The sequence below is a fragment of the Neopelma chrysocephalum genome, unplaced genomic scaffold (assembly GCF_003984885.1).
Source record: "Neopelma chrysocephalum unplaced genomic scaffold, ASM398488v2 Primary Assembly neopelma1_74, whole genome shotgun sequence".
NCBI classification, from domain to species: Eukaryota; Metazoa; Chordata; class Aves; order Passeriformes; family Pipridae; genus Neopelma; species Neopelma chrysocephalum.
This window is the reverse complement of record NW_020897735.1, coordinates 6,511,749-6,534,130: the sequence shown is the minus strand read 5'-3', so window position 1 is coordinate 6,534,130 and position 22,382 is coordinate 6,511,749. Positions and strand designations below refer to the sequence as shown.

The window sequence follows — 22,382 nt, the reverse complement described above, 5'->3', positions numbered from 1 at the left end:
GCTGAGCTGTCTGCACCTGACTGCAGCAGAAATCCTTCCCTTGGTGTGGGGGTGGCTTGAAGCTCTTTGAATACAACTTAATTCCACCCCACTACTCCCCTCTGCACCTGTAACAGTTAACTGGAATGGGCAAACACTTGTGCTCCTACTGGAATTGTTACACAACAGGCTTCAGGCCAGGTATTTATCAGAAAATTTATTTCCCGTTGGTTGCCTTCTTGAAGTTCTTGGGTTTTCGATGACGGCTCTTGAATTTCTTCTTTAAAGGGCCCGACTGTTTCTGTAGAGAAAAAAAGTTCAATCAGCTTATTTCCAACCCCCAAATCCATCTTTATATATCTAACACATGCCTGCTTCCCAAACTGAGTGGGATCAGGGGATGTCCTGTAAGGCAGTGCCTCAAAAGAGATCTAGAAGGACCCTGTGACTGCAAAAGGGTTTCACATATGTTTGTGTATTTGGAGGACAGTTATCCCACAAGACACACATCAGCCTCCCTGCTGGTGTGCAGCAGGATGCCACCAGAGATGAGCTGTTTATACAGGCAGGAACATCGCTCACTACCACAGAGAGGATAAACACTTCCTGGCAGCAATTCACACCTCGGGATGCAAGTCAGTGTCTGGCACACGGGGAAAGTCTATTCTGAACAGCTTTGCACCTTCTGCTGGTTCTCAGACAGGAATAGATGGAACACCTACGGGATGGGATCCCAGCTCCACGCTCCCCTGCTGCTGCAGGCAGCGGGGTGACTCCCACCTTTCCTCTCTTGTTGCCCACGGCTCTGCTGACATCCATCCTTCCACCGTCCTCTCCATTCCTGGCCCCGTCATCCTCGCTGTCTGTCACAAAGTCATCGCTGCCCTTTGTGGTTTGTGCAGCTGATGGGCTTTTTTCTGGGAAGAGCGCAGCTAAAACACAAAGATTTAGCTCAGAATCAGTTACCTGTGCACACTAATTTTATTTTGAGAGCAGCTTAAAGGTGATTTGCCAATTGTGTTTTATTGGAAATGTGCCTGGTGCTCTCACTAATCCCGTTCTGGGAACTCCAGCACAGGTGGAGTTACACCTCTGCTTCTGCAGCAAATTGGATCTGCACCTCCAGATATGTCAGTAAAACAGGATGACCAGCTTCTGTCAGACTCAGGGACTTGCTGAGAAACGAGGGAAGTGGAGATACCTAAAGCAGCAAATCCCAGTGGATCTTGTATCCCTCCCCTCACAGCTTACATGATCTAACTGATTATCACTTAGTGATAATGCTATTTCTTATTTGGTGGTGGTAAGCTTTTCCAAGACACAAAACCCCCAAACTGGATGGAAGAGCAGCAGGGAACAGTATAAAGAAACCACGAGAAAATCAGCCCATAAACTTCTTCAGGACATAGATGACACCAGTGTTCTCACTCACGTGGGTACAGGTCACTCATGCTGTCGTCTGTCTCCTCTCCATCCTCATCACTGGACTTTGGCTCCCAGAATTCCTCCTTCCTGTGAGGTTTTCTGCTCCCATTCATTTGGTCATCAGGATGCTGTGCCCGCTGCTTCTTCTGTCGCAGGCAGGCAGGGACATACTCCACTCCTTCCCTCTGGCATTCCTCATCTACCAGAGAGAGTCAGGCAGCACTGAGCCAGGCAGCCCAGTCCCCAAGTCCCTTCATGTCCAGCTCAAGCTTACAGGAAATGCACCTCCAAAGTTCAGGATGCTCCACCCCGAATATACAACCTATATAATCTACAGCAACACTATGGACCAGAGAAGATGTTAAAACACATTGTGCTGGATACATGAACTCCCTGGGGGAGTTTTAGAACTGATCCTCTCAAGGAGAGATGTCCCAAGGCATTTACTAGAGGCCAACTGCTCCCTACATCTGGGATCTTCCTTCCTAGCTGAGGAGCACACAGCAACACACTGATGCCATTCTAAAGAAAACTGTCCCATTCCCTTCGCATTAGATCCACTGGAATCTCAACAGCTCAATGAAAAAATTGTCTGGTAACAGCTCCAGAAAAGCTACTTACACGTTTTTAGGGCCTTCTGGTAGCGCTTCCCTTGGACGTGACGCAGCACATGCTCTGGGAACTTGTTGATGTGTCTGAGGGTGAGCTTGCAGAACAGCTGGTGTCTAGAGACACAAAAAGAAAGAGCCAGCAAGAGTTTAAGTATGCTGTTACTTCATAACTTTTCACTTACAAGCACCGTACTCAAAGTTGATAAATACTTCATAAATCCTTCCCAAAACCCATAAAAACTTTGTAAAGCTCAACCACTTTACGTCTGAGATCGAGCAAAGTGTAAAGCATAACATAACACAGAGGAGGAAGAATACGTACAAATTCTTTGTGCTGGGCACTATGTGGGGCTCAAACGTGCCGTAGTCGAACTCTTTAGCTGTCTTTATGAGCCGCTGATACTTCTTGCCGCTGGTATAAGCCTGCAGCTCCGACAGCCGACACGGCATCTCGTGTCCTGTCAGCCTGCATCTCACCTGGAAAAAAACACGAATGGGCAGCAAGCCCAGGGGATTACCCCACAGAATCAACCAGGTTGGAAAAGACCTCTGAGATCAAGTCCAACCTGTGACCCAACACAACCGTGTCAACCAAGACTACGGTCCCAAGTGCCACGTCCAGTCTTTCCCTGAACACCTCCAGGGTGACTCCACCACCTCCCCGGGCAGCCCCTTCCGATGTCTAAGCACCCTTTCTATATCCATCCCGGTGCTGGGAAGGGCAGGACCACCGCCTTCCTTCCCGGCCTCCCTCCGACTCCCACAGCTGCAGAGACACCCCCAGGACCGGGAGCTCTCCGGGGCCGAGCCCACCGCGCACCACCCTCACGACCCCGCAGGGAGGCGGCCCCATCCCCTCAGGGCGCCCCTCGGCCGCACCTTGCCGGGCCCCGCGGGGCTGAGCAGCGGGTGCTGCCTCAGGAATCGCCGCTCGGCCTCGGGCACCTCCGGCCCGGCCACGCCGCTCGCCGGGCCCGGCGCCGCCATCGCGAGGGGCCGGGCCGGGAGAGCTTCCCGTTCCGGGGCCGCGGGCACGGCGGGGCGGCGGGGGGAGACCGCGGGGACCGGGCCGGGTTAATCCGGGCTGGGAGGAGCGGGGCCGGTGGGGCCATGGCCGGGATGGTGCTGAGCTCCGGGCTGAGGCTGCTGCGGGAGCGGCGGGGCCGGGTGAGGCTCGGGGGAGCGGGGCCGGGCCGGGAAAACCCCTCATCCTGTCCCCTGATCCCATCCTCTTAACCTGTCCCCTCCTCCTGTCCCCTGATCCCATCCCCTGATCCTGTCCCCTCATCCTGTCCCCCATCCCATCCTCTGATCCTGTCCCCTCATCTTGTCCTCTGATCCTGAACTCTCATCCAGTCCCTTCCTCCTGTCCCCTGATCCCATCCCCTGATCTTGTCCCCTCCTCTTGTCCCTTGATCCTGTACCGTCATCCTGTCCCCTCCTCCTGTTCTCTGATCCCATCCCCTGATCCTGTCCCCTCATCCTGTCCCCTGATCCTGTCCCCTCCTCCTGTCCCCTGATCCAGTCCCCTCATCTTCTCCTCTCATCCCATCCCCTCATCCCATCCCCTGATCCTGTCCCCCATTTGTGTCAAGAATACAGATTAGGCTGCTGTGTGTATTTGCTGATAGTGCTGATGGAAGTTCATTTGCTGTGCTGTAGTCAGCTCTGCAACTGGAATCTAACTTTATTTTGTTTGAATTATAACCTGGCCCATAGCGTTTCACAGGCAGTTGCTCAAAATCAGTGAGGAAGCAAAATTTCCTGCAGTCATGAAGGTGAGTGATACCACCTAGATAGAAGTTTTACAAAGCAGAGCTGCTATAAAGGATCCTTCTTATTCCATGTAGGTATCACCTTGCTTGATCAGAAGAACGTTTTTTGGATATCCCCTAACTAAAGCAGGTTCTGGGCTGGTTCAGCACACTAAAGGTAAGAATGATACCTAAAATTTGTTTGGGCTTCTGCCCTGCTTCAGCCTAATACCAAAGTGACATTTCCTTCAGGAATCTGGCACCTCTTCTCTATAAATCCTGTTCCTCATTCTGTTTTTCTCTAGATGTTTGCTTGAGGTTCTGCAGACCACGGAGTTCTGCAGCAGCTGCTGACACATCTGGTGATGATGCCTTACTGAAATGGGGCCTTCTCCTGGTTCCTCTGACCACCTTTGGTCTCGGCACATGGCAGGTACAAATAAATATTTAATTTTTTCAAGAAATGAGCACTTGAGGGCTGTCAGATTTTTCAGTCTCTGGCTGTTTAATTTAGTCCAAATCACAGGCTGGGTAAAGATTTGCTGTTGTTTTACATTTCTGTTTTCCAAGTGTCCATTTGTAAGTCCTTAAAGGAGAAATTCTTGTTTTTTACACTTTTATTTCAGTGTGTTTTCTCAAATTAAAGTCAGTAGCCTCCATTTTCATATCTCCAATTACCCTGTTTTAGGCCAGGTCTGATGAAAAAATTATAACCAAGATTTCAAGGCTTGCTGAGGTTATTGCATTGCTCTGTTCTACCCTAAAGAATTACTTTTGTGTTTGTGTACTTTCAGGTTCAGCGACGAAAATGGAAATTAGATTTGATTGCACAACTGGCATCAAGAATTACAGCAGACCCTATCCCTCTGACATTAGAGTATGGAAGCTGGGATGGTTTATTATCTACAGGGTGCTGGGGATATTAGATATGGACCCTGCACTAATGAGCTTGTGCTGAACTAACCTGCATGAAAATGAAGGACTGTGATGGGAATTGGGATGTACCAGCAAATTAGAGAGAGATCCTGTTAATTTTCTTATTTTTAGTAAAAGTATAAGTGAATACTTTCCTATGGGATATTCTAAATGCATGGGAAAAGGATGAATCTCTGTTCAGGAGAATGTGGGATGTAGTTCATACCATATATAATCCTCCTGGGCAAGGAGGCCTTGGTAGCTGGCATCTGACGTCCCAAAGGAATTATTCTTACAACAGGTAGTCTTGGATCAACAGCAGGCCCTGCCCCTTGTGTTGAGCAGTTGTGTGAGATATGAGAGAGGTTTTTAAGGTCACTTGGCCACCTGGCACAACTGTCAGAATGTCTCAGTTGTTGGATTTCATGGTCTGGGATGGGAAAGAAACGCTTCCCATGGCTGGATGCACAGGTAGTGAATCCACCTGCTCATCAGTTCTGTGATATCTGGGTTGCAGATATCATGGAAAAGAACTTCTCTCAGGATACTCCTGATCATCACTCCCTGTGATAGTAACAAAATATTGAGCCAGCTGCATATTCCATGAGGTGTTTGTCTTCTGCTTGCCAGCTGGCTCTGGAGCAAACCATTAGGGAAAAGGAGAATCCCGTGATAAAATCCCCTAATTTAATTTGCCCGTCATGATTTTGTTTTCCTCTTGTTCCATGCAGCCCCATGGAACTGAAGGAGTTGGAGTACAGGCCTGTGAAGGTCCGAGGGCGTTTCGACCACTCCAAGGAGCTCTACATTCTGCCACGGTCGCTGGTGGACCCGGAGCGGGAAGCCCGGGAAGCCGGGCGGCTGACATCCCACCCGGAGAACGGAGCCAACGTCGTCACCCCCTTCTACTGCACAGAGCTGGGGTGAGTTAAGGAGAGTTGTGGTCCACCTGAGCACCTCACTTCCATTTGGAAAAGCTGAGTTGTGGTTAGATTTACATCAATCACTCCCCCTCCCTTAAAAGGTTTCTCTCACAGACTGTGCAGTCACTGAGGCTCAATTTGAAATTGTATTTAAATTCTCCTTTAACGTGCGCTTTTAACATTTTCTTTTAACATGACAAAAAGAAATGGCAGCAAACGTGTGGGTTGCTTTTCTTTGGTCTTTAGTTCTAAGCAGCTGCAGGAATAAATTTCCTTTCAGTCCTGAGACTTACTTCTGTGTGTAACTCTAGGGTCACGATTTTAGTCAACCGAGGATTTGTGCCCAGAAAGAAATTGAAACCAGAGACCAGGCTGAAGGGACAGGTAAGGGGGATCCAGGGAATGTGGGGTGTTACTTTCTGCCCATGTTCAGCATCATGGGAGGTGACTTAAACAGTCATTGTGCTTTTCAAAGACAAACCTTTGTTTCCCACCTTTTTTTTAGTAAATAATGTGTTTTACAAACAAGGAGCTGTTCTTGTTCTGCTTTTTTTCCCTTGCTGTGTTACAGCACATCCAAGACACAACAGTTTCATGTATGCTCAGACCCTGCTAGTGCCATGTTTTCCTGGCAGGACTCAGTGTGCCAGAATATGAAATGAATCTTGAAAGATTCGTTTTTTCCTCTCTGCACTTCTCCTTTAGATTGAAGATGAAATCGATCTCACGGGGGTGGTGAGGTTAACAGAGACCCGGAAACCCTTTGTGCCTGAGAATAACATTGAACAAAACCGCTGGCACTACCGAGACCTGGAGGCCATGGCCAAGGTGACCGGTGCTGAGCCCATCTTCATTGATGCAGATTTCAGTAAGTCACACAGGAACCCAACCCCACCAGTCTCCCTCCCTTTCCATTCAGTTTGTTACTTTCCCTGGGCACCTGGAAAGGTAGAGCCATAGAATCATTTGTAAAGACTTCTAGTATCAAGTCCAACAAGGTATTGCATCTTTCTCTTCCTGTACTCTGCTATCCCAGTTTTGAAGGTGACAGGGGCCTGAAAGTGAGCTGGAAAGGGACTTTAGCCAAGAGCATGGAGTGGTAGGACAAGGGGGAATGTTCAAACTGACAGAAGGCAGGGTTAGATGGGATATTAGGAAACAAACTCTTCCCTGTGAGGGTGGTGAAGCCCTGGCACAGGTTGCCCAGAGAAGCTGTGGCTGCCCCATCCCTGGAAGTGTTCAAGGCCAGCTTGTACAGGGTTTGGAGCAACCTGGGATAGTGGAAGGTGTCCCTGCCCATGGCAGGAGTTGGAATGAGATGGCATTCAAGGTCCCTTGCCACCCAAACCATTCTGTGATTCTATGAACTTGGGAACACCACTGCCCCAGAAGAGGAGCAGGGTATCCACCAGACTTACAACCTTCATCCCCTCTCTCACAGCCAGGGCAGCTCTGCACTGTGCAGGCTAAAGATTTAACTTGGCTGTGTCATCCCTGCAGGAAGCACCATCCCAGGGGGGCCCATTGGTGGCCAGACCAGAGTGAGCCTGCGGAACGAGCACATGCAGTACATCGTCACCTGGTAAGGGACCAGTCTGGCTGACCTTCCCTGGGGTGCTCTGGGATGTAAAGTCCTGCCTGCATGAGTTTTTAAGCTACAAAAGCCTGAATTTTTAACTGAAGTAACATTTCCAAGGTGATGTGAAATAATCAGTTAGTGTAGCTGCCCTAGAAAGGTGCAGTCCACCTTGGAAAGGTGTGAATGTGTGGCTTTATTCTCTCTCATAGGTATGGCTTATGTGCTGCAACCTCGTTCATGTGGTACAGGAAATTTATACAGAAGATACCTCGGTGAGGGGAATGTGTAACCTATTTGTACTACAGTCAGGAGCAGACTTTTATAGAAGATAGGAGCCTGATCAGTCCTGAACAGCTGAAACACCCAGGATTTCAGGGCAGTGTTCAGCAAACATGTGCCTCTATCAAGCTGCAAATCAACTTTTAAGCAACCCCTGCAGACTCTGAGCTCCCACCAGCGTGACTTGGCTGCAGCTTGGAAGCACTGAACTTAAAACAGTAATCAAGGACACATTTTTCTGTTGTGGTTGATTGTAAGCTACAACATTTTAACATCTGCAGTGCTGTGTTTTCCAAAAGAAAAATCCAAAGGATTTTGTGAATCAAAGAGTAGCCATTCCTGAGGTCAAGAGTGGCTCAAAGTCATTGCATCAGAGTAAATAAAGGCCGTCTCTGCTTTGTGACTTGCATCGTGCATCTTACACTGAACAGTAACAGACCTAAATTGCAGGTTACTGTGGATCCAGGATGTGCAGCTGAGCAGCTGTTGCTCAGCTGTGTGTTCAAGGGAGAGGAATTATTACACAGAACTAGTAATCAAGGGCAGTTGTTCCAAGTGAAATAATAACCTGCTCTGTGCAGCCACTTCTGCACAGCACTGTTCTGTCATTTCATGGAAGGCAAACAGAAGTGCAGTAGTGCCACTGTGCCACCCCCTGCCCCCAGTAACAGAGACCACTGAAACTTAGCTGGGGTTTATTCTCTTTATGTACAAAGCAATCCAGTACATCTTCAGCCCAGCTTAGTAGCCAGCTCTTTAGCCTTTGCTTTTTCCAGCTTAGCAATGCGAGCCACCGATTTTGGACCCAGGACATTCCCGCCCCAGTGACGACGGATCTGCAAAGAAGGGAGGACAGGTTAGAGGCCTCATGCAATCAAACTCACACAATTCCATTCCTTCTACACCAAGGGAAGAGCTCCCTCAGCTACAAAGTCCTACACATTTCAAGCACTGAACTATATTTCAGGACAGCAAAGAGAAAGAAGAGCTTAAGACTTTTCCTCATGAGGGGTGTTGGGTTCAGCCATCAAGTAACTCCTGGACTTGGGGTATGGAGTTCAGCCAAGCAGAACCTGTTTGCCTTTTCTACAATCCTTGCCCTGGGATTGCACTGTTTACTCCTCACTTGGTGACAGCATTCACATTTTACCCCATGCTTGGGTAAAGAATCTGGGTACACCATAAGCAACTCTAGGTGTAACACACCCAACAGACTATAAACTGGTGTCACTATGTCTGAAAAAATCTGAATATCTCCAGGAAGCTTTTGGGAATTTTAACAGAATAAAATCCAAGACAAGGCCAGCAGCACAGAGAATCTTACCTCGTCATATCTGTCATTGTAGTTGGTCTTGACAGCCTCCACCAGCTTGGCAAGGGCTCCCTTATCCTCCCTGTTGGTGACAGTTTTAATTTTTTTAGAGCCTTGATTTAACGTTTTCCATAAATATTTAGCCACAGGATTTGAGAACTTCTAGTGGCAAACCCAGTTTTTCAGGTTAACCATAAGCATCACTTGCAAAGGGTTAACACTCCAACCCATCAATACTTTAGAATCTGCACTACTCAGATTAAGGCTAACAGTTCCACACACATATTTTAGAGTAATGATCCATTTTGGTAACCCAAAATAACCTGCAGCTTCAGGATCCAGCTGACACATTTTTATTAGACATTAAAAAGGTGTTATTTCATTTTAGAGAGACCCAAGTTTGCTACTACTTACGGGTTAACCTGGGTGAAGGCAACTGAGGTACAAGTCTTCCTGTGGACCAGTCGGCCCAGCCTGGCTTTGCCCTTGATGATGCAGTAGGGCACTCCCATCTTGCGGCACAGGGCTGGCAGGAACACCACCAGCTGAAAAGGAAAGGGAATTGTGCTGTGTAAAGGAGGGAGAACATCTTTTCACCCTTGGCATCAGCCTGGGCTGTGGCCAACTGCTCAGTGTTAAAAAGCTCGTTTTGCTCTTCACTGCTGGTTCAGGTGAAGAAATTCAAAACATCATTGCAAGGGCCCAGCCTCACTGTCACACCAACTACCAATAAGCATAAGCATCCCAGTTATGGTAAATGTGTATTTGTATGCATTTTCACCTCAAGACCACTTCTGACCCCACCTTAAGTTCCACAGGTAGCCTGTAAAATGCTCACCTCAATGGGGTCTACATCGTGGGCAATAACTACAAGCTGAGCCTTCTTGTTCTCCACCAGAGTTGTGACACTGTTAATACCTGAAAAACAAGTTATAGATAAGCTTTGATTCTGCTCAGTGTATTTTCAGAGCTTTCATAAAAGCCTCACACAAGCAGCTCAGGTTCCATAACGCAGCCTCATTACGGAAGTCATGAAAACTTTCCACATCAGCAGCCCAAAGACATTTCATGGACAATTTGCTAAAGCTCAGGGTTAAAAAGCTCGTCTTTTTTGCTCTTCACTTTGAGCTCAGGTGAAGAAATTCATACATCATTGCAATAGCTTGTCCAAGCCTGTTTATCAGTTTTCTCTCTAACCAAGCACCACACTCCTTGTTTGCCATCAGCCAAGTCCAGGCACACAGTCACCTGCTCGGAGGACGGGTGGCCTCTTAGTTGGAGCATCTCCCTTTCCTGCAGCTTTCTGCTCAGCACGTGCCAGGAGCCTCTGCTTCTTCTCTTGCTTATTTTCTGGCCTGTATTTGTGTGCCAGCTTCAGGAGCTGTGTGGCTGGAAGAGAACATCTACTCATTAGTTGCACAACCTGAAAACCTAAGCGTCGCTTTTTAAAACACTGAAGTGCATCAGCGATCTTGGTGGTTTGTCATCACGTGTGTTTAGGCAGCAAAAAGCGATCATCATTTGCACAGTCCAAGAGAAAAGAACCTTCAGAGCCCCTATTTACCTCTAAGTGCACCTCTGATGGCTCTGAGAGCTCCTTCACTGTCTGGATGAGGAAATGCCTGTGGAGCCCCACAGCAGTTATGGTTAGAGGTGGTGCACAGTCTCCTTTAAAGCAAGGAACTTGTTTGGCAACATCTACAAGAAGGGAATTACTCTACATATGTCCAAGTTTTCTTGCACAGACACTGTCACCTGGAAAAAACTTTTACTCATTCAAGGAAGACCCTGAAGTCCCTTCTTCCCTCATTTCAATGCCAGCCTGCAGGATGCTGGATTTCCTCCTACAGGTTTCTCAATGTGTTTACACAATTAGAAGAACCCTGGGAGATTCCACATTGAGTTGGAAGAATGGACTCTGATAGAAACACAGTTAAGATAAGGCTGGGTTTGGGTCAGTAAGTAGAAGCTTTGCTGTTTTCTAACACCCTTTTCAGGGTACACAGCAGCAATCAAGGCTTAAAGCAGCAAATTCACACATCAACTATCTATCACTATTAGAGCCTCCCTAAACAGACATGCTCCAGATTCCAGTTTCTCTCCCCTTCCCTGAGGCACATCCCATTTAAACCCAAGGATGTGGGGCACATCCTTACCTGTCTGGCGGTCCAGGGCCTGGGTGAACTGGTTAATGGCAGGAGGCACCTTGAGGCGTTTGTAGAGGATGGATCTCTGGCGCTGCAGCCGGATGTACCGGGGCCATTTCACAAACCGAGTGAGGTCCCGCTTTGGCTGGATGTCCTGTCCTAAAAAACACAGCCCTCAGCTCAGAGCTGCCCCAAACCCGCAGCAGCAGCAGCAGCAGCAGGGAGCAGCACAGGGGCATCAGTGATCTTGGTGGTGATGTGTCAGCACAGCCACTCAGATAGCAAATATTCTTTCACATCATCTGCACCCCGTACAAAAGCGGCACTGCACAGGGCTGAATTATTTACCACAAACACAGGCAAAAGAGCAAGATTCACCCCAAAAGGAGCACGTAATGCATCCATTAGGACAAGTAATAATGGAAGTCTGGCAAATTGTCCAACACCACCTTCACATGAAGGACAGCAGCTAACTCAAAGCAGCAAGGTAACTGCCTCCATCACTCTCTCCACTCTACAGCATTGATTTGTTTATAATTTAGACATCTGTCCATAGAACAAAGTGGACCAAACGTCCCAAATATCCCAATTACTCACCAATGCCAAAGTTCTTGGGCCTCTTCTCAAAGAGGGGATTGACGACCTTCTTGGCCTCCTGCTTCTTGACTACAGCAGGGGCCGGGGCCACCTTCTTGCCCTTGGCCTTCTTTCCTTTCGGCTGCAAGCAAGAAACACACACTGCCTTCTATTGCCTCCACACTTGCATGCATGAAAGAGTTACCCTCCCACCATGGAAACGCGTTTATTTTCCCAGGCGGAAAATAAATGCCACCTCCCAGAGCAGGGAGAAGAGCCAGAAGAGCTTCCTGCTCTTCCAGAGAGCGCAAATCTTCCGCTTTGCCTTTACAAGGTTTACAAACCTCCTGGAGCGCGACAACGACCAAATGCGCGTGTCAATGGCCTCGCTCGGCCCCGTGTTCCCCGACAGCAGCCGAGACAACCCCACAGCGGTGACGGTCCGACCACCGGGACCCGGCCCACACCGGGGACCCGCCGCGGCCCGGCCGCGCTGCCGGAGGCGGGACAGGCCCACACCCGGCCTTCCGCGGCCACCGCGAATCGGGCACGGAACGCCCCTCCACCACCTGCCAGGGCTGCCCAGCGCCCGCGCGGCCCTGCCCGTGGCGCCGCGGCCCCTCGAGGGCGGCGGATGGAGGCGGATGGCCCCGGCCCCCCCCGGCCGCCGCCATCACTCACCATCTTGGGCGGAGGGAGAGAGGGGCGTCGCGGGGCATGCCGGGAGATATCGGCGGGCCGCCGCGGGAGGTCTCGCGAGAGGCGGGCGGGGCGGGGCCGGGCCGGGCCGTCAGGGGAGGTGCGGCCATGGCGCAGCCCCGGGTGCTGCCCCAGAGCAAGGAGACCCTGCTGCAGTCCTACAACAAGCGCCTCAAGGACGATGTCAAGTCCATCATGGACAACTTCACCGAGATCATCAAGACGGCCAAGGTGGGCATCCCCCGGCTCCTGAGGGGAGAAGGGCGGGGCTGGGTTCTAAGGGGGGGGGGGCTGTGAGGGGAGAGCAAAGCCCATGAGGGGACATAGAGAATCCTAGACTATTACGGGGTTGGAAGGGACCTCAAAGGTCATCGAGTCCCACCCCCTGCTATGGGCAGAGACACCTCTCACTCTCCCAGGTTGCTCCAAGCCCCGTCCAACCCGGCCTTGGACACTCCCATGGATGGGGCAGCCACAGCTTCTCTGGGCAACCTGTGCCAGGGCCTCCCCACCCTCACAGGGGAGAATCTCTTCCCAATATCTAACCTAAGTTTTCCCTCTTTCAATTTGTATCCATTATTCTTTGTTCTGTCACTACAGTTCCTGACAAAGAGTCTCTCTTTCTTTGTAGCCCCTTCAGATACTTGAAAGGGGCTGTGAGGTCTCCATGCAACCTCCTCTTCTCCAGGCTGAACGGCCCCAACTTTCCCAGCCTGTCTCCATAGGGGAGGTGCTCCAGTCCTGTTTCTCCTGGTTCCTCCAAGAGGGAAGAGGGTCCCTTCCCCAGGGCAGACAGCAGTCAGCCCTCCCTGGCTGCTCCTGACCATCCTGTGATGTTCCTGAACGGGGGAGAACTGCAGAAGCAAGAGGGGAGGACAGCAAAGATGATACGAGGGTGCTGTAGACTCCAGAGGTGCCCCAGCAGTTCCAGATGTGAATTGAACTGAAATTCATCTCTGGATGTGAATTTCACACATATATTTTTCACATATACATTTCACCTATATATGAAATTCACACATATTCACATATATTCCCATATATGATGCCTTATAACATAGTAATCGTCTGTCTGGATTTTAAATATGTAAAGGTGGATATGTGTACTTTTTATTCCTTTAGATTGAGGACGAAACTCAAGTCTCTCGAGCAACCCAGGGTGAGCAAGATAACTACGAGATGCACGTCAGAGCTGCAAACATTGTGAGTAGCACTGAGCTGTTCAGGTCTGTGGGCAGCACGTCCTTCAGGTGCTGTTGGGTTCACTGGTGGATCTTTATATCTCCCACAAGAACTGCTGCTGGGGCAGTAACTGGTATTTGGGGTGGCTGGGGAAGGCTGGGTGGCTTGTCAGCTACAGGCTTTTTTGAGAATCCCTGTGTAATGTGGGAGTTTTTACTTCATCCTGCTGAAGGAGCAGCTTGGGAGATCTTGTGTTGGAGCTGGAGCAAAGCCCTGTTTTGATCTGTGGTTTTTCTCCCTGCCACGAGGTCCGAGCTGGCGAGTCCCTGATGAAACTTGTGTCTGACCTGAAGCAGTTCTTGATCCTCAACGACTTCCCCTCTGTGAACGAAGCCATCAACCAGCGCAACCAGCAGCTGAGGAGTTTGCAGGAGGAGTGTGACAAGAAGCTGATTGCCCTGAGGGATGAGATCTCCATTGACCTGTACGAGCTAGAAGAAGAATATTACTCTTCCAGGTACAAATAGGGCAGTGGACTCTGCCTTACGACTCCAGCCCTTTTGGGGTAGTTAGTGCAGACAAGCAAGTAGAGTGTAGGTGTGGAGAATGTTCCCCCCCAAAAATTTTTACTCCTGGTTTTAATTAGGTCACATTCTTTTTCTGCAACTAAAGCAACTGCCTTTTCCTTGTAGATACCCTACAAGGTATAAATGTCCTGGTGAAGGAGGTATTCACAGCATCCTAGCTCTGACAGATAATTTGCTTAGGCTTCTGTTGGAATTATTAGGAAAGGAGATGAATTTCCTTGGGGGAAATCCCTCTGAAGGAGCTTCTGGCTCTCTCCCTACAGAGACCAGCTTGTTGAGCTGGGTCCTGATATTAGATGTCACCACAGCCCAGTGGTGAGTTCTTTCACAAGTGACCTGGTCACATGTTGTGCCTTCCCCCTCATAGTCCCCTGTCCCCAGCTGCCTCCAGTCCTGCTGGGGTGAACATTTGAAAGGAGCAAAAAAAACTTGCTCAGTCTCATGGAATCATGAAGTATTGTGATAGGATTTTTCTAAGGAATAACGACTTATTACTGATTTGTTTGTAGGATTTTTAATATTTTTTAAAGCCTGTTACTTAGGAAAAACAGACTTCAGAGAATTCAGACACTTTATTTTTTATTTTTTTTTGTTATGCACTCCAGCACTTCTAGTTGATGATGCAGGAATTGAAAGCAGGAGGAAAAAAAATGCAAACCTGGTTATTTTGGCTGCACTGTCCAAGCTAAGTGAAGTCAGTGCAATAATGCTAGGATTTTTAAACAGAAACTTAACCTTAAAAAATTTTATTTAAAATTTTAATGACCGGATTTTCTATGTTTGCCTTTTCCTTTTTTTCCTAAAAATGCTGAATGCCTATAACCCCAGTTAAGTCAACTAAACCCCTAATTGCTCAATATCTTTGAAAGTAAGGCCATTTTTTATGAATAATATATATATATTTCAAGAGTAAGCAGATATTAATATGACGTAGCTTAGAAGCAAAAGTTTAGATCTGTTTTTCAAACTTTATTCAGTTTTTTTGGGAGGGATTGTCAAAGCCATCCTAGAAACATCTCAGAAATGAAGAGAGACGGTCACAAACCCAAGCACTTGTCCAGGTGCTGCCAGATCCATGACATGGGCTGCACACACAGAGCAGTGAGCTGTGTCCAGAGGGATGTGGTGTGGGATGACAGTGCCTCACCTGTGCCAGATGTGCTCCCTCACCCTGTCCCCAGGCTGCCACCGCTGTGTGTCAGTCAGTCACTTTTGGACTGAGGGGTTCTGACCGTGCTGGCACGGTCTGTTCACCTGCCTGGCACCAGGTGCCAAGTGAAGCAGCCTTTCCTGGCAGAACTAACAGGGAAGCACAAATGTTGGTGTACATCACATGGATTTCCCTGTGTGCTCACTCTTATTGGACACGAGGTGAGAAAACCTGGCAACTCTGCAGAGCTGTGATCTGAAACCTGTTGCCACGTAGCACTTGGTCATTTGCTTTTAGCACTTCCTCCCTTCCTTTGCTCTTTCCTGTCTTTTTCTGCACCAAAGAAACTGTGTCTGTGTAAACACAGAAACAGTGATTTATTCAAAATCCTTTTATAATTAGGGTACTGCAATATTTTTAATGAAACCTGATTGTTTAATGATGGCGAAAAGGGTTTCTGTTATGTCACAGTTGTGTTTCAGTGGCTGTAAATGCAACAGTCAGTTTGCCCCCAAAGGGGAATTCTGTCCTGGGAGCCTTGGGGTGCATCTCAGTTTTAGGGTCAGGTGTTTGCCAGGCCTTTTATGTGCACGTGGGTGTTTTGGTGAGGCTCAAAAGCAGGTCCTTGAAAATAAAACCCAGGAGATTGTTCTGAAGGAATCTTCGCTTCCCTGCCCTGTGTCCAGGTAGCTTCCCAGAGCTGTCCCTCTGCACACAGACTGGTGGGTGCCTCAGGGGAGTAGTGAAGATCCTTCCAGGCACTGAGGAGCCCTCCCAGGACAGGGCAGCAGGCTGGCCAGTGCTCTGGGGCCTGTGCAGAGCTGCTCACTGACCCTGACTTTTGAGGAGTGTTACCTGAGAGGTGGAGCTTAGACTTCTAGAACTGTTCTAACTGGGCCAGCAGGAGAAACAGTTTTGCTTCTGGCACACCTAAGATTTTGTCAGTAACTCCCCTGCCATGATGTGCTGGATGCTGTGGCCAGGATCTCCTTGGAAATCATGGCCTGAAGTCTATGACAGAACAGGAGTTGTAGTTCTGGTTCAGTCCTGAAGGTCTTTGTTAACTGAACTCAGCTTCACTCTGTGTTGAGGGCTGATCTTCCAAGGGATTTTGCAGAGGTCCCAGACATAAAACCTGTATCCGCTCCCTTCTCACTTCTCCTGCAAAGCCAGCTGGGTGATGCTGCCAGAAAAGAGCTCAGCTTGCAACTAGTGCTTTGTGTGCTTGTTCCTCAAAGTGGTAACTCCAGGTCCAGCTTGCCTTCTCTCATCCTAACCCCCAAACCTGCATTTGTGTTCCATTGCTCCCTCCTCAGAGATCACAGGAGCTGTCTCGAGTGTGGGGTTAGGTCTCACGTTTCATGTTTGTGCAATTTGAACTGTCTCATATTCTACACTTAAAATATTTCCCTAAGCATCAGTCCATACATTACAAATGTAAATAAAGCTGCAACAACAAAATCACTTGACCCATTGGGTTTGTTTTTCTCTGAATGCAAGCTGCTTTCTGCTCCAGCACTCACTTTGTCTTGGGTGTCTCTTCTGTGTGCAGCTCCTTCTTCTCTTTGGGATTCGTGTTGATTTTGTTCCAGTTTTATTCCATGTTTCTTTTTAGTTTTGGCCCTTCCACGTTGTGTTTTCATCAGAGCACAGGCAAGAATTAGCCAGTTTAAAAACACTACATTCCCACACTGCTGGTTCATCCAGCTCTATATCCTACAGTGTTGGAATCCAACTAGCTGCTTTTAGAAGCACTGTTAGCTCAGGCTCCTTGGGAAAAGGCAGGACCTGTCACTACTTTATAATCAGGCTGAGAAGCTTCAATAGAAGACCCCAACTGTGGAGCACTTTTTTGAAAGGGCAAGGGTGCAAATAGGTTTCTTCTTTATCTAGACAGGGACAGGCCCCAAAACCATTGTAGCTTTTTTGCTGAACTGAAACATACAGCAGGATTGATACTTTTTTTCCTCACATAGGTTGTGATCTAATTCTGAGTAAAATAATTCTGGGTGAGGTCCATGTCTCACTCGTATCAGTAGCAGAACTCCCATATTTGGGGGTGCCGGGACATTTTTCAGAGACTTGGAGTGTCTGGATGAGAACTGAGCCTCTGTTTCAGTTTGTAGCACCAGTTCTATGTCTCAAATTGCTCCAGTCCCCACCAGGCCCATGAGGTTCAGGACCAGCCCTTCAGGGGTGCCTTAGGGAAGGCTGGTGTCACACGGCTTGTGATGAATTCGTGAACACAGACCTTACATCCAGCATTTTTTTTTTGCCATTTTCTTAATGCTTTGCTTCTGTCTTGCTCCCCTCACCCTTCCCATCCCTCCCCTCCTCTGTCACCGCACCTGCTCTCTCCTCACTGGGGTTGTTTGTTCTGGAAAGCTACAGTCTGTGTGACAGCAATGATCTCCCGCTGTGCGAAGCCTACTGGAGACAAGACTTTGCCACGCTGTCCCCCGAGAGCCTCTCGATGCCTCTGGCAGCTGCCACAGCGGAGCCGAGCGTTGCTCCCTCCCAGAGTTCGACCCCGTCGCATCCTCACGTGAACGGGCACGGGGCAGGCCCCGCCGAGCATTCCTGAAGAGGATCCGAACGTGCTCCTCCCACCGGCCCCGCGCTGCTGGAAGTCTTCCACCTGCTGTACTACTGAGCGTCTCCTGCTGTCGGGAGAAGGCACTGGAGCTGTGCTGGCAGGTTTCTGCCCTCAGGATGGCTGCAGTGCTTCCTCCCCACCAGGACATTGCCATGAGTGTTCCTCTCCCTTAAGAGATAAATAGACGCAAAGTGGATTGTTCTAACAAACTAGAGTCAGGTTTGCTTTTACGTGATAGTTACGTGTAGAGTTCTTTAGAAGTCCAGTTTGTTTCCATGTGAATCTCAGTAAGTACATGCTGGAGTGTTGGGAATTGAATAACTTGAGCCAAATGTGGGGGCAGTGAGTGTTTTGGGGTTTTTACTCTGCCTCCCTAAGTTATTGACATTCTGGCTGCTTTAAAGCTCTCTCAGGATGGCATCTGACAACCTCTGGTCTAATTTAAAGAGTCTTATAGCATTTTTAACATAACAGTCTTCACTGTCAAAGTGCTTCACAAACTTGAATTCTTGATTTGGGAGGAGGATCTCAGGAGGCCTTTGTGGAAGAGCAGTGTCCCCACCAGACTGAGGGATCTACGATGCCACTTGCTCAAAGCCACAAATAGAAGCAGCTTTAGTCGATTCCTTCTTCAGTGTTTACACAGGAATTTCTGCTAACACAGTCTGAGCTAACATGAAGCTACTGTTTATGTTGGCTTTTAGTTTTGCCTGATAAAAAGATCCTGAGATGACTGGGGTGTTGGGAGCAGTGAGGGATACTCGGTTACTCTCAGTTTCCTTCCAAAGAAACGTTTGGTGCTTGTTCTGCAGCTGTTCAGCAGCTCAGCACATCATCTGCCCTTCCCCTTGGTGGTGGCTGGAGCTGTGCAGTTGAAAGGGGGATGTCACTGCACTGGAACACGGTCACCACAGCTCAGTCTCACGGGCACTGCAGAGCCACCGGTGCATTCCAACGACCTGCTGATCTTCCCCGGCGTTCTGCTGTAATGTCTCCTTTCCTAGGATGTGAATTTTGCTATAATTTTTTGGTTTCTTTTTCTTCCATTCCATTTATTTTTGTAATTAGGTGATTTAATAAAAGTTGGCTGTTTTGTATAATTTTTAAGGCGTGTGTTTTCAGCCACGAGGCTTTGTGGAAGTGCGACAACGTGAGCGTGCACATGGAATGGGACGAGCATTCCCCCACGGGCTGGGAAGAAAATCCTGCTCCGTGCAGGCGTTCCCGTTTGGGGGCTACAGAAACCATCACTAAACTCGACCGTGCTCTGGGACCTCACCCCGTGCACTTGTGTGTCCTCCAACCCAAATAAGGGTTTGGGAGCTCCACATCTGAGGTCAGGGGCGAAGCGCAGGCAGCCTGCGGGAGCTCCGGGCTGATGCTGGAAGGATGGGGCCCGAGTCCAGGAGAGGCCCAGGCACCCCCGGTGTGGCAGAGGGACCCCGAGGCTCCGCGGAGCCCTCGGTCCTGGTGGTGCCCGCGGCAATTCCAGCGGAGCTGCCTCCAGCCCCGGCCGCTACCGCCGCTCCCAGCGTGCCCGGCGCTGCCGTCACTTCCCGGCCGGCGCGCTCCCATCCATCACTTCCTGCCGGGGATCCACGAGGAGGGGACAGCGCCTCTGGGACCCGGGAACGAGCTGGCAGGGCCACCCCGCGGCGACAATGGCCAGCCTGGCCGCCCAGGACTCCTACTTGCAGGGCTTGGCCAGGAGGGTCAGCGCGCAGCACCCCCCGGAGTCGCGGAAGAGGAAATTTGGTAATGGAGCTGTAACCCTTCGGCTTCTGCCCTCTCCGGCAGCTTTGTGGGAGTCTGGGCGCGACAGCCGAATCTCCACGGGGTGCTTGGCCCCGGGCAGTGGCGTTGTGCCGTTTTGTAAGAATAAAACAGTCTCTGCTGAAACACGGTGTGCACGTTGCACTGGCAGCTCTGGAAATCGGCGGTCTCCATTCATTGTGGTGAGGGATGTGGGAGAGCTGGGCTTCTACTGAAGTGTGCAAGCATGTTTGGTCTGTTTGAATAAATCCTAAAATGTGTGATTTTGGAACATTACGATATGCCATTGCAATGCTGAAACTTTAATCTTCAGTAATAGCTGAATGTTATGAGTGAGAAGAGTAGCATTGTCCTGTTTTTTGTAATTTGTCTGTAATTTGGTTTTGCCTTCTAGTGCCTAAGCCAGGACAGCCTGAGGATGCTGGCAGACAGCCCAAGAAACAGAAGAGAAAGAAACTGAGGAAGCAAGCTGAGAAGAAGAATGCACCTTCAACCAAACAGGTGGTTTCTAACACCAATAAATCCACTCCAGGACAGAAAGCAGCCCCTCAAGCCAGCAAATCCTCTCCACAGGGTGTTACACAGAACAGGAATGAGAGTTTGGCCACAGGTAAGAATTCCAGCATTGCCCTGATCTGTTTAAAGTGACCTGGCCTGAGGTGGCTGCTTTTCAGTTGCTTCACACATGTCTAGTTTGGAAAGCCTTGAAGAAATTCAGCTGAATTGAGAACATCTTAACTTATTCCTTGTGCCCTGAAAGCTATGGACACAAATTTGTGCCATCACCACTGGGTGGCTCTCTAGAAACGGCGTTTAAACTGAAATGCAGACTTTTTAATGTATTTGTGTAACTTTGGGAATTATGCATGGATACAATCCCTGTCCTGCCAGGTCAGTTTTCTATTATGACTCTGAAAAGCCAGATCACAGAGAAAAGATGTCCTGAGCGTCTCTGTTTCCACAAGCTTGGTACTTGCCAGGCAGCCCCGGGGCATGCCAGGCCACTTGCTGGCAGTGTTGAATGATAATATGGATAGAAAAGGGGGAATTCTAAAGAGACCAATGAAATAGAAACTCTTGGTTTGTTCAGATTTTCCGTTCCATTCACAGCATCTCAAGAGTTCCCGGAGCTTTTCCCACAGCCATAGAAAGTGCTTCTGTTTAGCTGCTGCTGTCTTTTAAGTAGTTTTATTTTCTTCCTCTCATTTTCAGGGAGTAAAAGTGAACTGAGTTCCCCTTCTGTTTCTGCAATCAATCTCTTGCGTCAGAGACTGCACGAGAAGATTAAAAAAGCTTCTGGACAAGTATGAGAACTTTTAATACGTGTTTCTGCACTATAAATTCTCCTCAGCCTCCCAGGGGATGCAGGGACAGGATCTCACAAGGCTCAGGGTTGGAGCTGTTTCTGTCTCCTAAGGAATTGCCAGTAGGTATTGCTGGGAGACCTCTGTGTGTTCTGTGGAAAAAACACATGAGAAGAGGTGGGGCCAGGCTTGGAGGAGAACATGCCTCTGGTGATTCTCAGGAAAAAGCAAAGCACTGAAGGGGAACAGCTACGGGCTGTTGGGAGAGAGTGAAGGGTTTGAAATGCCCGTGCTGTGTTTAGTGTCTCTTAACAGCTGAGCTCCTTGTCACAGTTGGTGTGCTTCTTAGGGGAAGTTTGAAATCAGGACAGCCCACTTTCAACTCTCCTTTATCCCTTTAGGGCTCATTCATGTCCATTCTTCTTCTTAGGATAATGCCAAAGAATTAACCCCTGCAGTCCTGGAGAAGAGGCAGCGAAGGAAATATGAGAGAGAGAGAAAGAAGCGCCGAAGAAAGGAGTTGAAGATGAAGGCAAAAATGGAGAAGAAAGAAACTAAGGAGGTACCAGTAGAGCCAGAAAACAAAAAGGAGGAGAGCAGAGCTGACATTGTCTTTAACAGAGTTGAAATCCATGAAGAAAATGAGTTGAACAAGATCCAGAAGAAGAAGGAGAAGAGGAAAGCAGTGAAAGGCAATATCACTCCTCTGACAGGCAGGAACTACAAGCAGCTGCTGAGCAGGCTGGAGACGAGGAAGAATAAGCTGGAGGAACTCAAGGATAAGGATGAGAAGAAAGCTCAGGAGCTGGAGACCAAGATAAAATGGACAAATGCTCTCTATAAGGCGGAAGGGGTGAAGATCCGTGACAACGAGGAGCGGCTGAAAGAAGCTCTGAAGCGCAAGGAGAAGCGCAAAGCGCAGCGCAAACGGCAGTGGGAGCAGCGGACAATAAGGGTGGTGGAAAAGATGCAGCAGCGGCAGGACAAGCGGCAGAAGAACATCCAGAAGAAGAAGAAGGATAGGATGGAGAAGAAGAAAGCCAGGGCCAGGAAGAAAGGCCGGGTTCTGCCAGAGGACTTGAAAAAAGCTGGGTTAAAGTGAGAGGGAGGCAGCTGGTCCTGGCAGCCCAGATTCCAGGGTGGACTGTCCTTCTTGTGTGCCGCTGTCCTGGGGGAGGCAGTGCCTGAGGACACCAGGCTGTGGGGCAGGCACTGCCACAGCTTCCCAGCTTCATCACAGGGAAAAAAAAACATGTATGTTTGTTAATAAAGTTTTATATCCCAAGGAAACACCTTCTGGCTGGTTAATAATAAGAAGTATTATTACTTTCCTAAAGAGGAAATTTTAGTTGCTGTCACTCCTGTTGTGCTATGGGTGTGTCCCTCATGCCATGCGTGCCACCAAGGGAACCCCTGGGATCGATGGGCTTCAGAGGGGCAAAAATAAAGGAAAAGGAGTGCATAGAGCAAACAAGATGCTTGTGGTTTGAATGGATTAGGAGCTGCCTTGAGGTTTTCATGTTTGGGTGAAATACCTTTTCAGCAGCTTTGTAATAGTTCATTTCATACTTGGGACCTCTAAGAAATTCCA

At 48.9% G+C, this 22,382-nt stretch overlaps 5 protein-coding genes and 4 non-coding genes across 11 annotated transcripts; 3 read left to right on the top strand and 6 right to left on the bottom strand.

Annotated features, from left to right (window-relative positions):
* Nucleotides 1-176: 176 nt before the first annotated feature.
* On the bottom strand, nucleotides 177-3,020 carry SURF2 (surfeit 2). The gene is made up of 6 exons (XM_027687478.1): nucleotides 2,895-3,020; nucleotides 2,338-2,492; nucleotides 2,026-2,129; nucleotides 1,412-1,603; nucleotides 760-911; nucleotides 177-280 (listed from the first exon to the last, which is right to left on the bottom strand). The coding sequence occupies exons 1-6, from the start codon at nucleotides 3,000-3,002 to the stop codon at nucleotides 197-199; spliced, it is 795 nt and encodes a 264-aa protein (XP_027543279.1). The 5' UTR covers nucleotides 3,003-3,020; the 3' UTR covers nucleotides 177-196.
* Nucleotides 3,021-3,056: 36 nt separating this feature from the next.
* On the top strand, nucleotides 3,057-7,868 carry LOC113969574 (surfeit locus protein 1). The gene is made up of 9 exons (XM_027687472.1): nucleotides 3,057-3,182; nucleotides 3,866-3,947; nucleotides 4,075-4,202; nucleotides 4,564-4,646; nucleotides 5,416-5,607; nucleotides 5,919-5,991; nucleotides 6,313-6,475; nucleotides 7,108-7,189; nucleotides 7,396-7,868. The coding sequence occupies exons 1-9, from the start codon at nucleotides 3,126-3,128 to the stop codon at nucleotides 7,460-7,462; spliced, it is 927 nt and encodes a 308-aa protein (XP_027543273.1). The 5' UTR covers nucleotides 3,057-3,125; the 3' UTR covers nucleotides 7,463-7,868.
* Nucleotides 7,869-8,143: 275 nt separating this feature from the next.
* On the bottom strand, nucleotides 8,144-12,239 carry RPL7A (ribosomal protein L7a). Its single transcript, XM_027687477.1, has 8 exons — nucleotides 12,182-12,239; nucleotides 11,522-11,642; nucleotides 10,934-11,083; nucleotides 10,026-10,166; nucleotides 9,616-9,695; nucleotides 9,192-9,322; nucleotides 8,790-8,859; nucleotides 8,144-8,301 (listed from the first exon to the last, which is right to left on the bottom strand). Exons 1-8 carry the CDS (start codon nucleotides 12,182-12,184, stop codon nucleotides 8,197-8,199), a joined length of 801 nt encoding a protein of 266 aa, XP_027543278.1. The 5' UTR covers nucleotides 12,185-12,239; the 3' UTR covers nucleotides 8,144-8,196.
* Nucleotides 9,402-9,475, bottom strand: LOC113969841. Its single transcript, XR_003534943.1, has one exon. It is a non-coding gene; the product is annotated as a small nucleolar RNA SNORD36 (small nucleolar RNA).
* Nucleotides 9,860-9,936, bottom strand: LOC113969847. Its single transcript, XR_003534949.1, has one exon. It is a non-coding gene; the product is annotated as a small nucleolar RNA SNORD36 (small nucleolar RNA).
* Nucleotides 10,237-10,303, bottom strand: LOC113969850. The gene has a single exon (XR_003534951.1). It is a non-coding gene; the product is annotated as a small nucleolar RNA SNORD24 (small nucleolar RNA).
* On the bottom strand, nucleotides 11,159-11,231 carry LOC113969848. Its single transcript, XR_003534950.1, has one exon. It is a non-coding gene; the product is annotated as a small nucleolar RNA SNORD24 (small nucleolar RNA).
* Nucleotides 12,240-12,259: 20 nt separating the features above from the next.
* On the top strand, nucleotides 12,260-18,821 carry MED22 (mediator complex subunit 22). Of its 2 annotated transcripts, none has more exons than XM_027687480.1 (4): nucleotides 12,260-12,430; nucleotides 13,322-13,402; nucleotides 13,690-13,898; nucleotides 17,510-18,821. In XM_027687480.1, exons 1-4 carry the CDS (start codon nucleotides 12,308-12,310, stop codon nucleotides 17,700-17,702), a joined length of 606 nt encoding a protein of 201 aa, XP_027543281.1. In that variant the 5' UTR covers nucleotides 12,260-12,307; the 3' UTR covers nucleotides 17,703-18,821. The 2 variants fall into 2 exon arrangements, with proteins under 2 accessions (XP_027543281.1, XP_027543280.1); XM_027687479.1 differs by having other exon boundaries at nucleotides 17,504-18,821.
* Nucleotides 18,822-19,309: 488 nt separating this feature from the next.
* Nucleotides 19,310-22,081, top strand: SURF6 (surfeit 6). Of its 2 annotated transcripts, XM_027687465.1 has the most exons (5): nucleotides 19,310-19,469; nucleotides 19,882-20,097; nucleotides 20,700-20,791; nucleotides 21,222-21,914; nucleotides 21,980-22,081. In XM_027687465.1, exons 1-4 carry the CDS (start codon nucleotides 19,376-19,378, stop codon nucleotides 21,891-21,893), a joined length of 1,074 nt encoding a protein of 357 aa, XP_027543266.1. In that variant the 5' UTR covers nucleotides 19,310-19,375; the 3' UTR covers nucleotides 21,894-21,914; nucleotides 21,980-22,081. The 2 variants fall into 2 exon arrangements, with proteins under 2 accessions (XP_027543266.1, XP_027543265.1); XM_027687464.1 differs by having other exon boundaries at nucleotides 21,222-22,081.
* The last annotated feature ends 301 nt before the right edge of the window (nucleotides 22,082-22,382 follow it).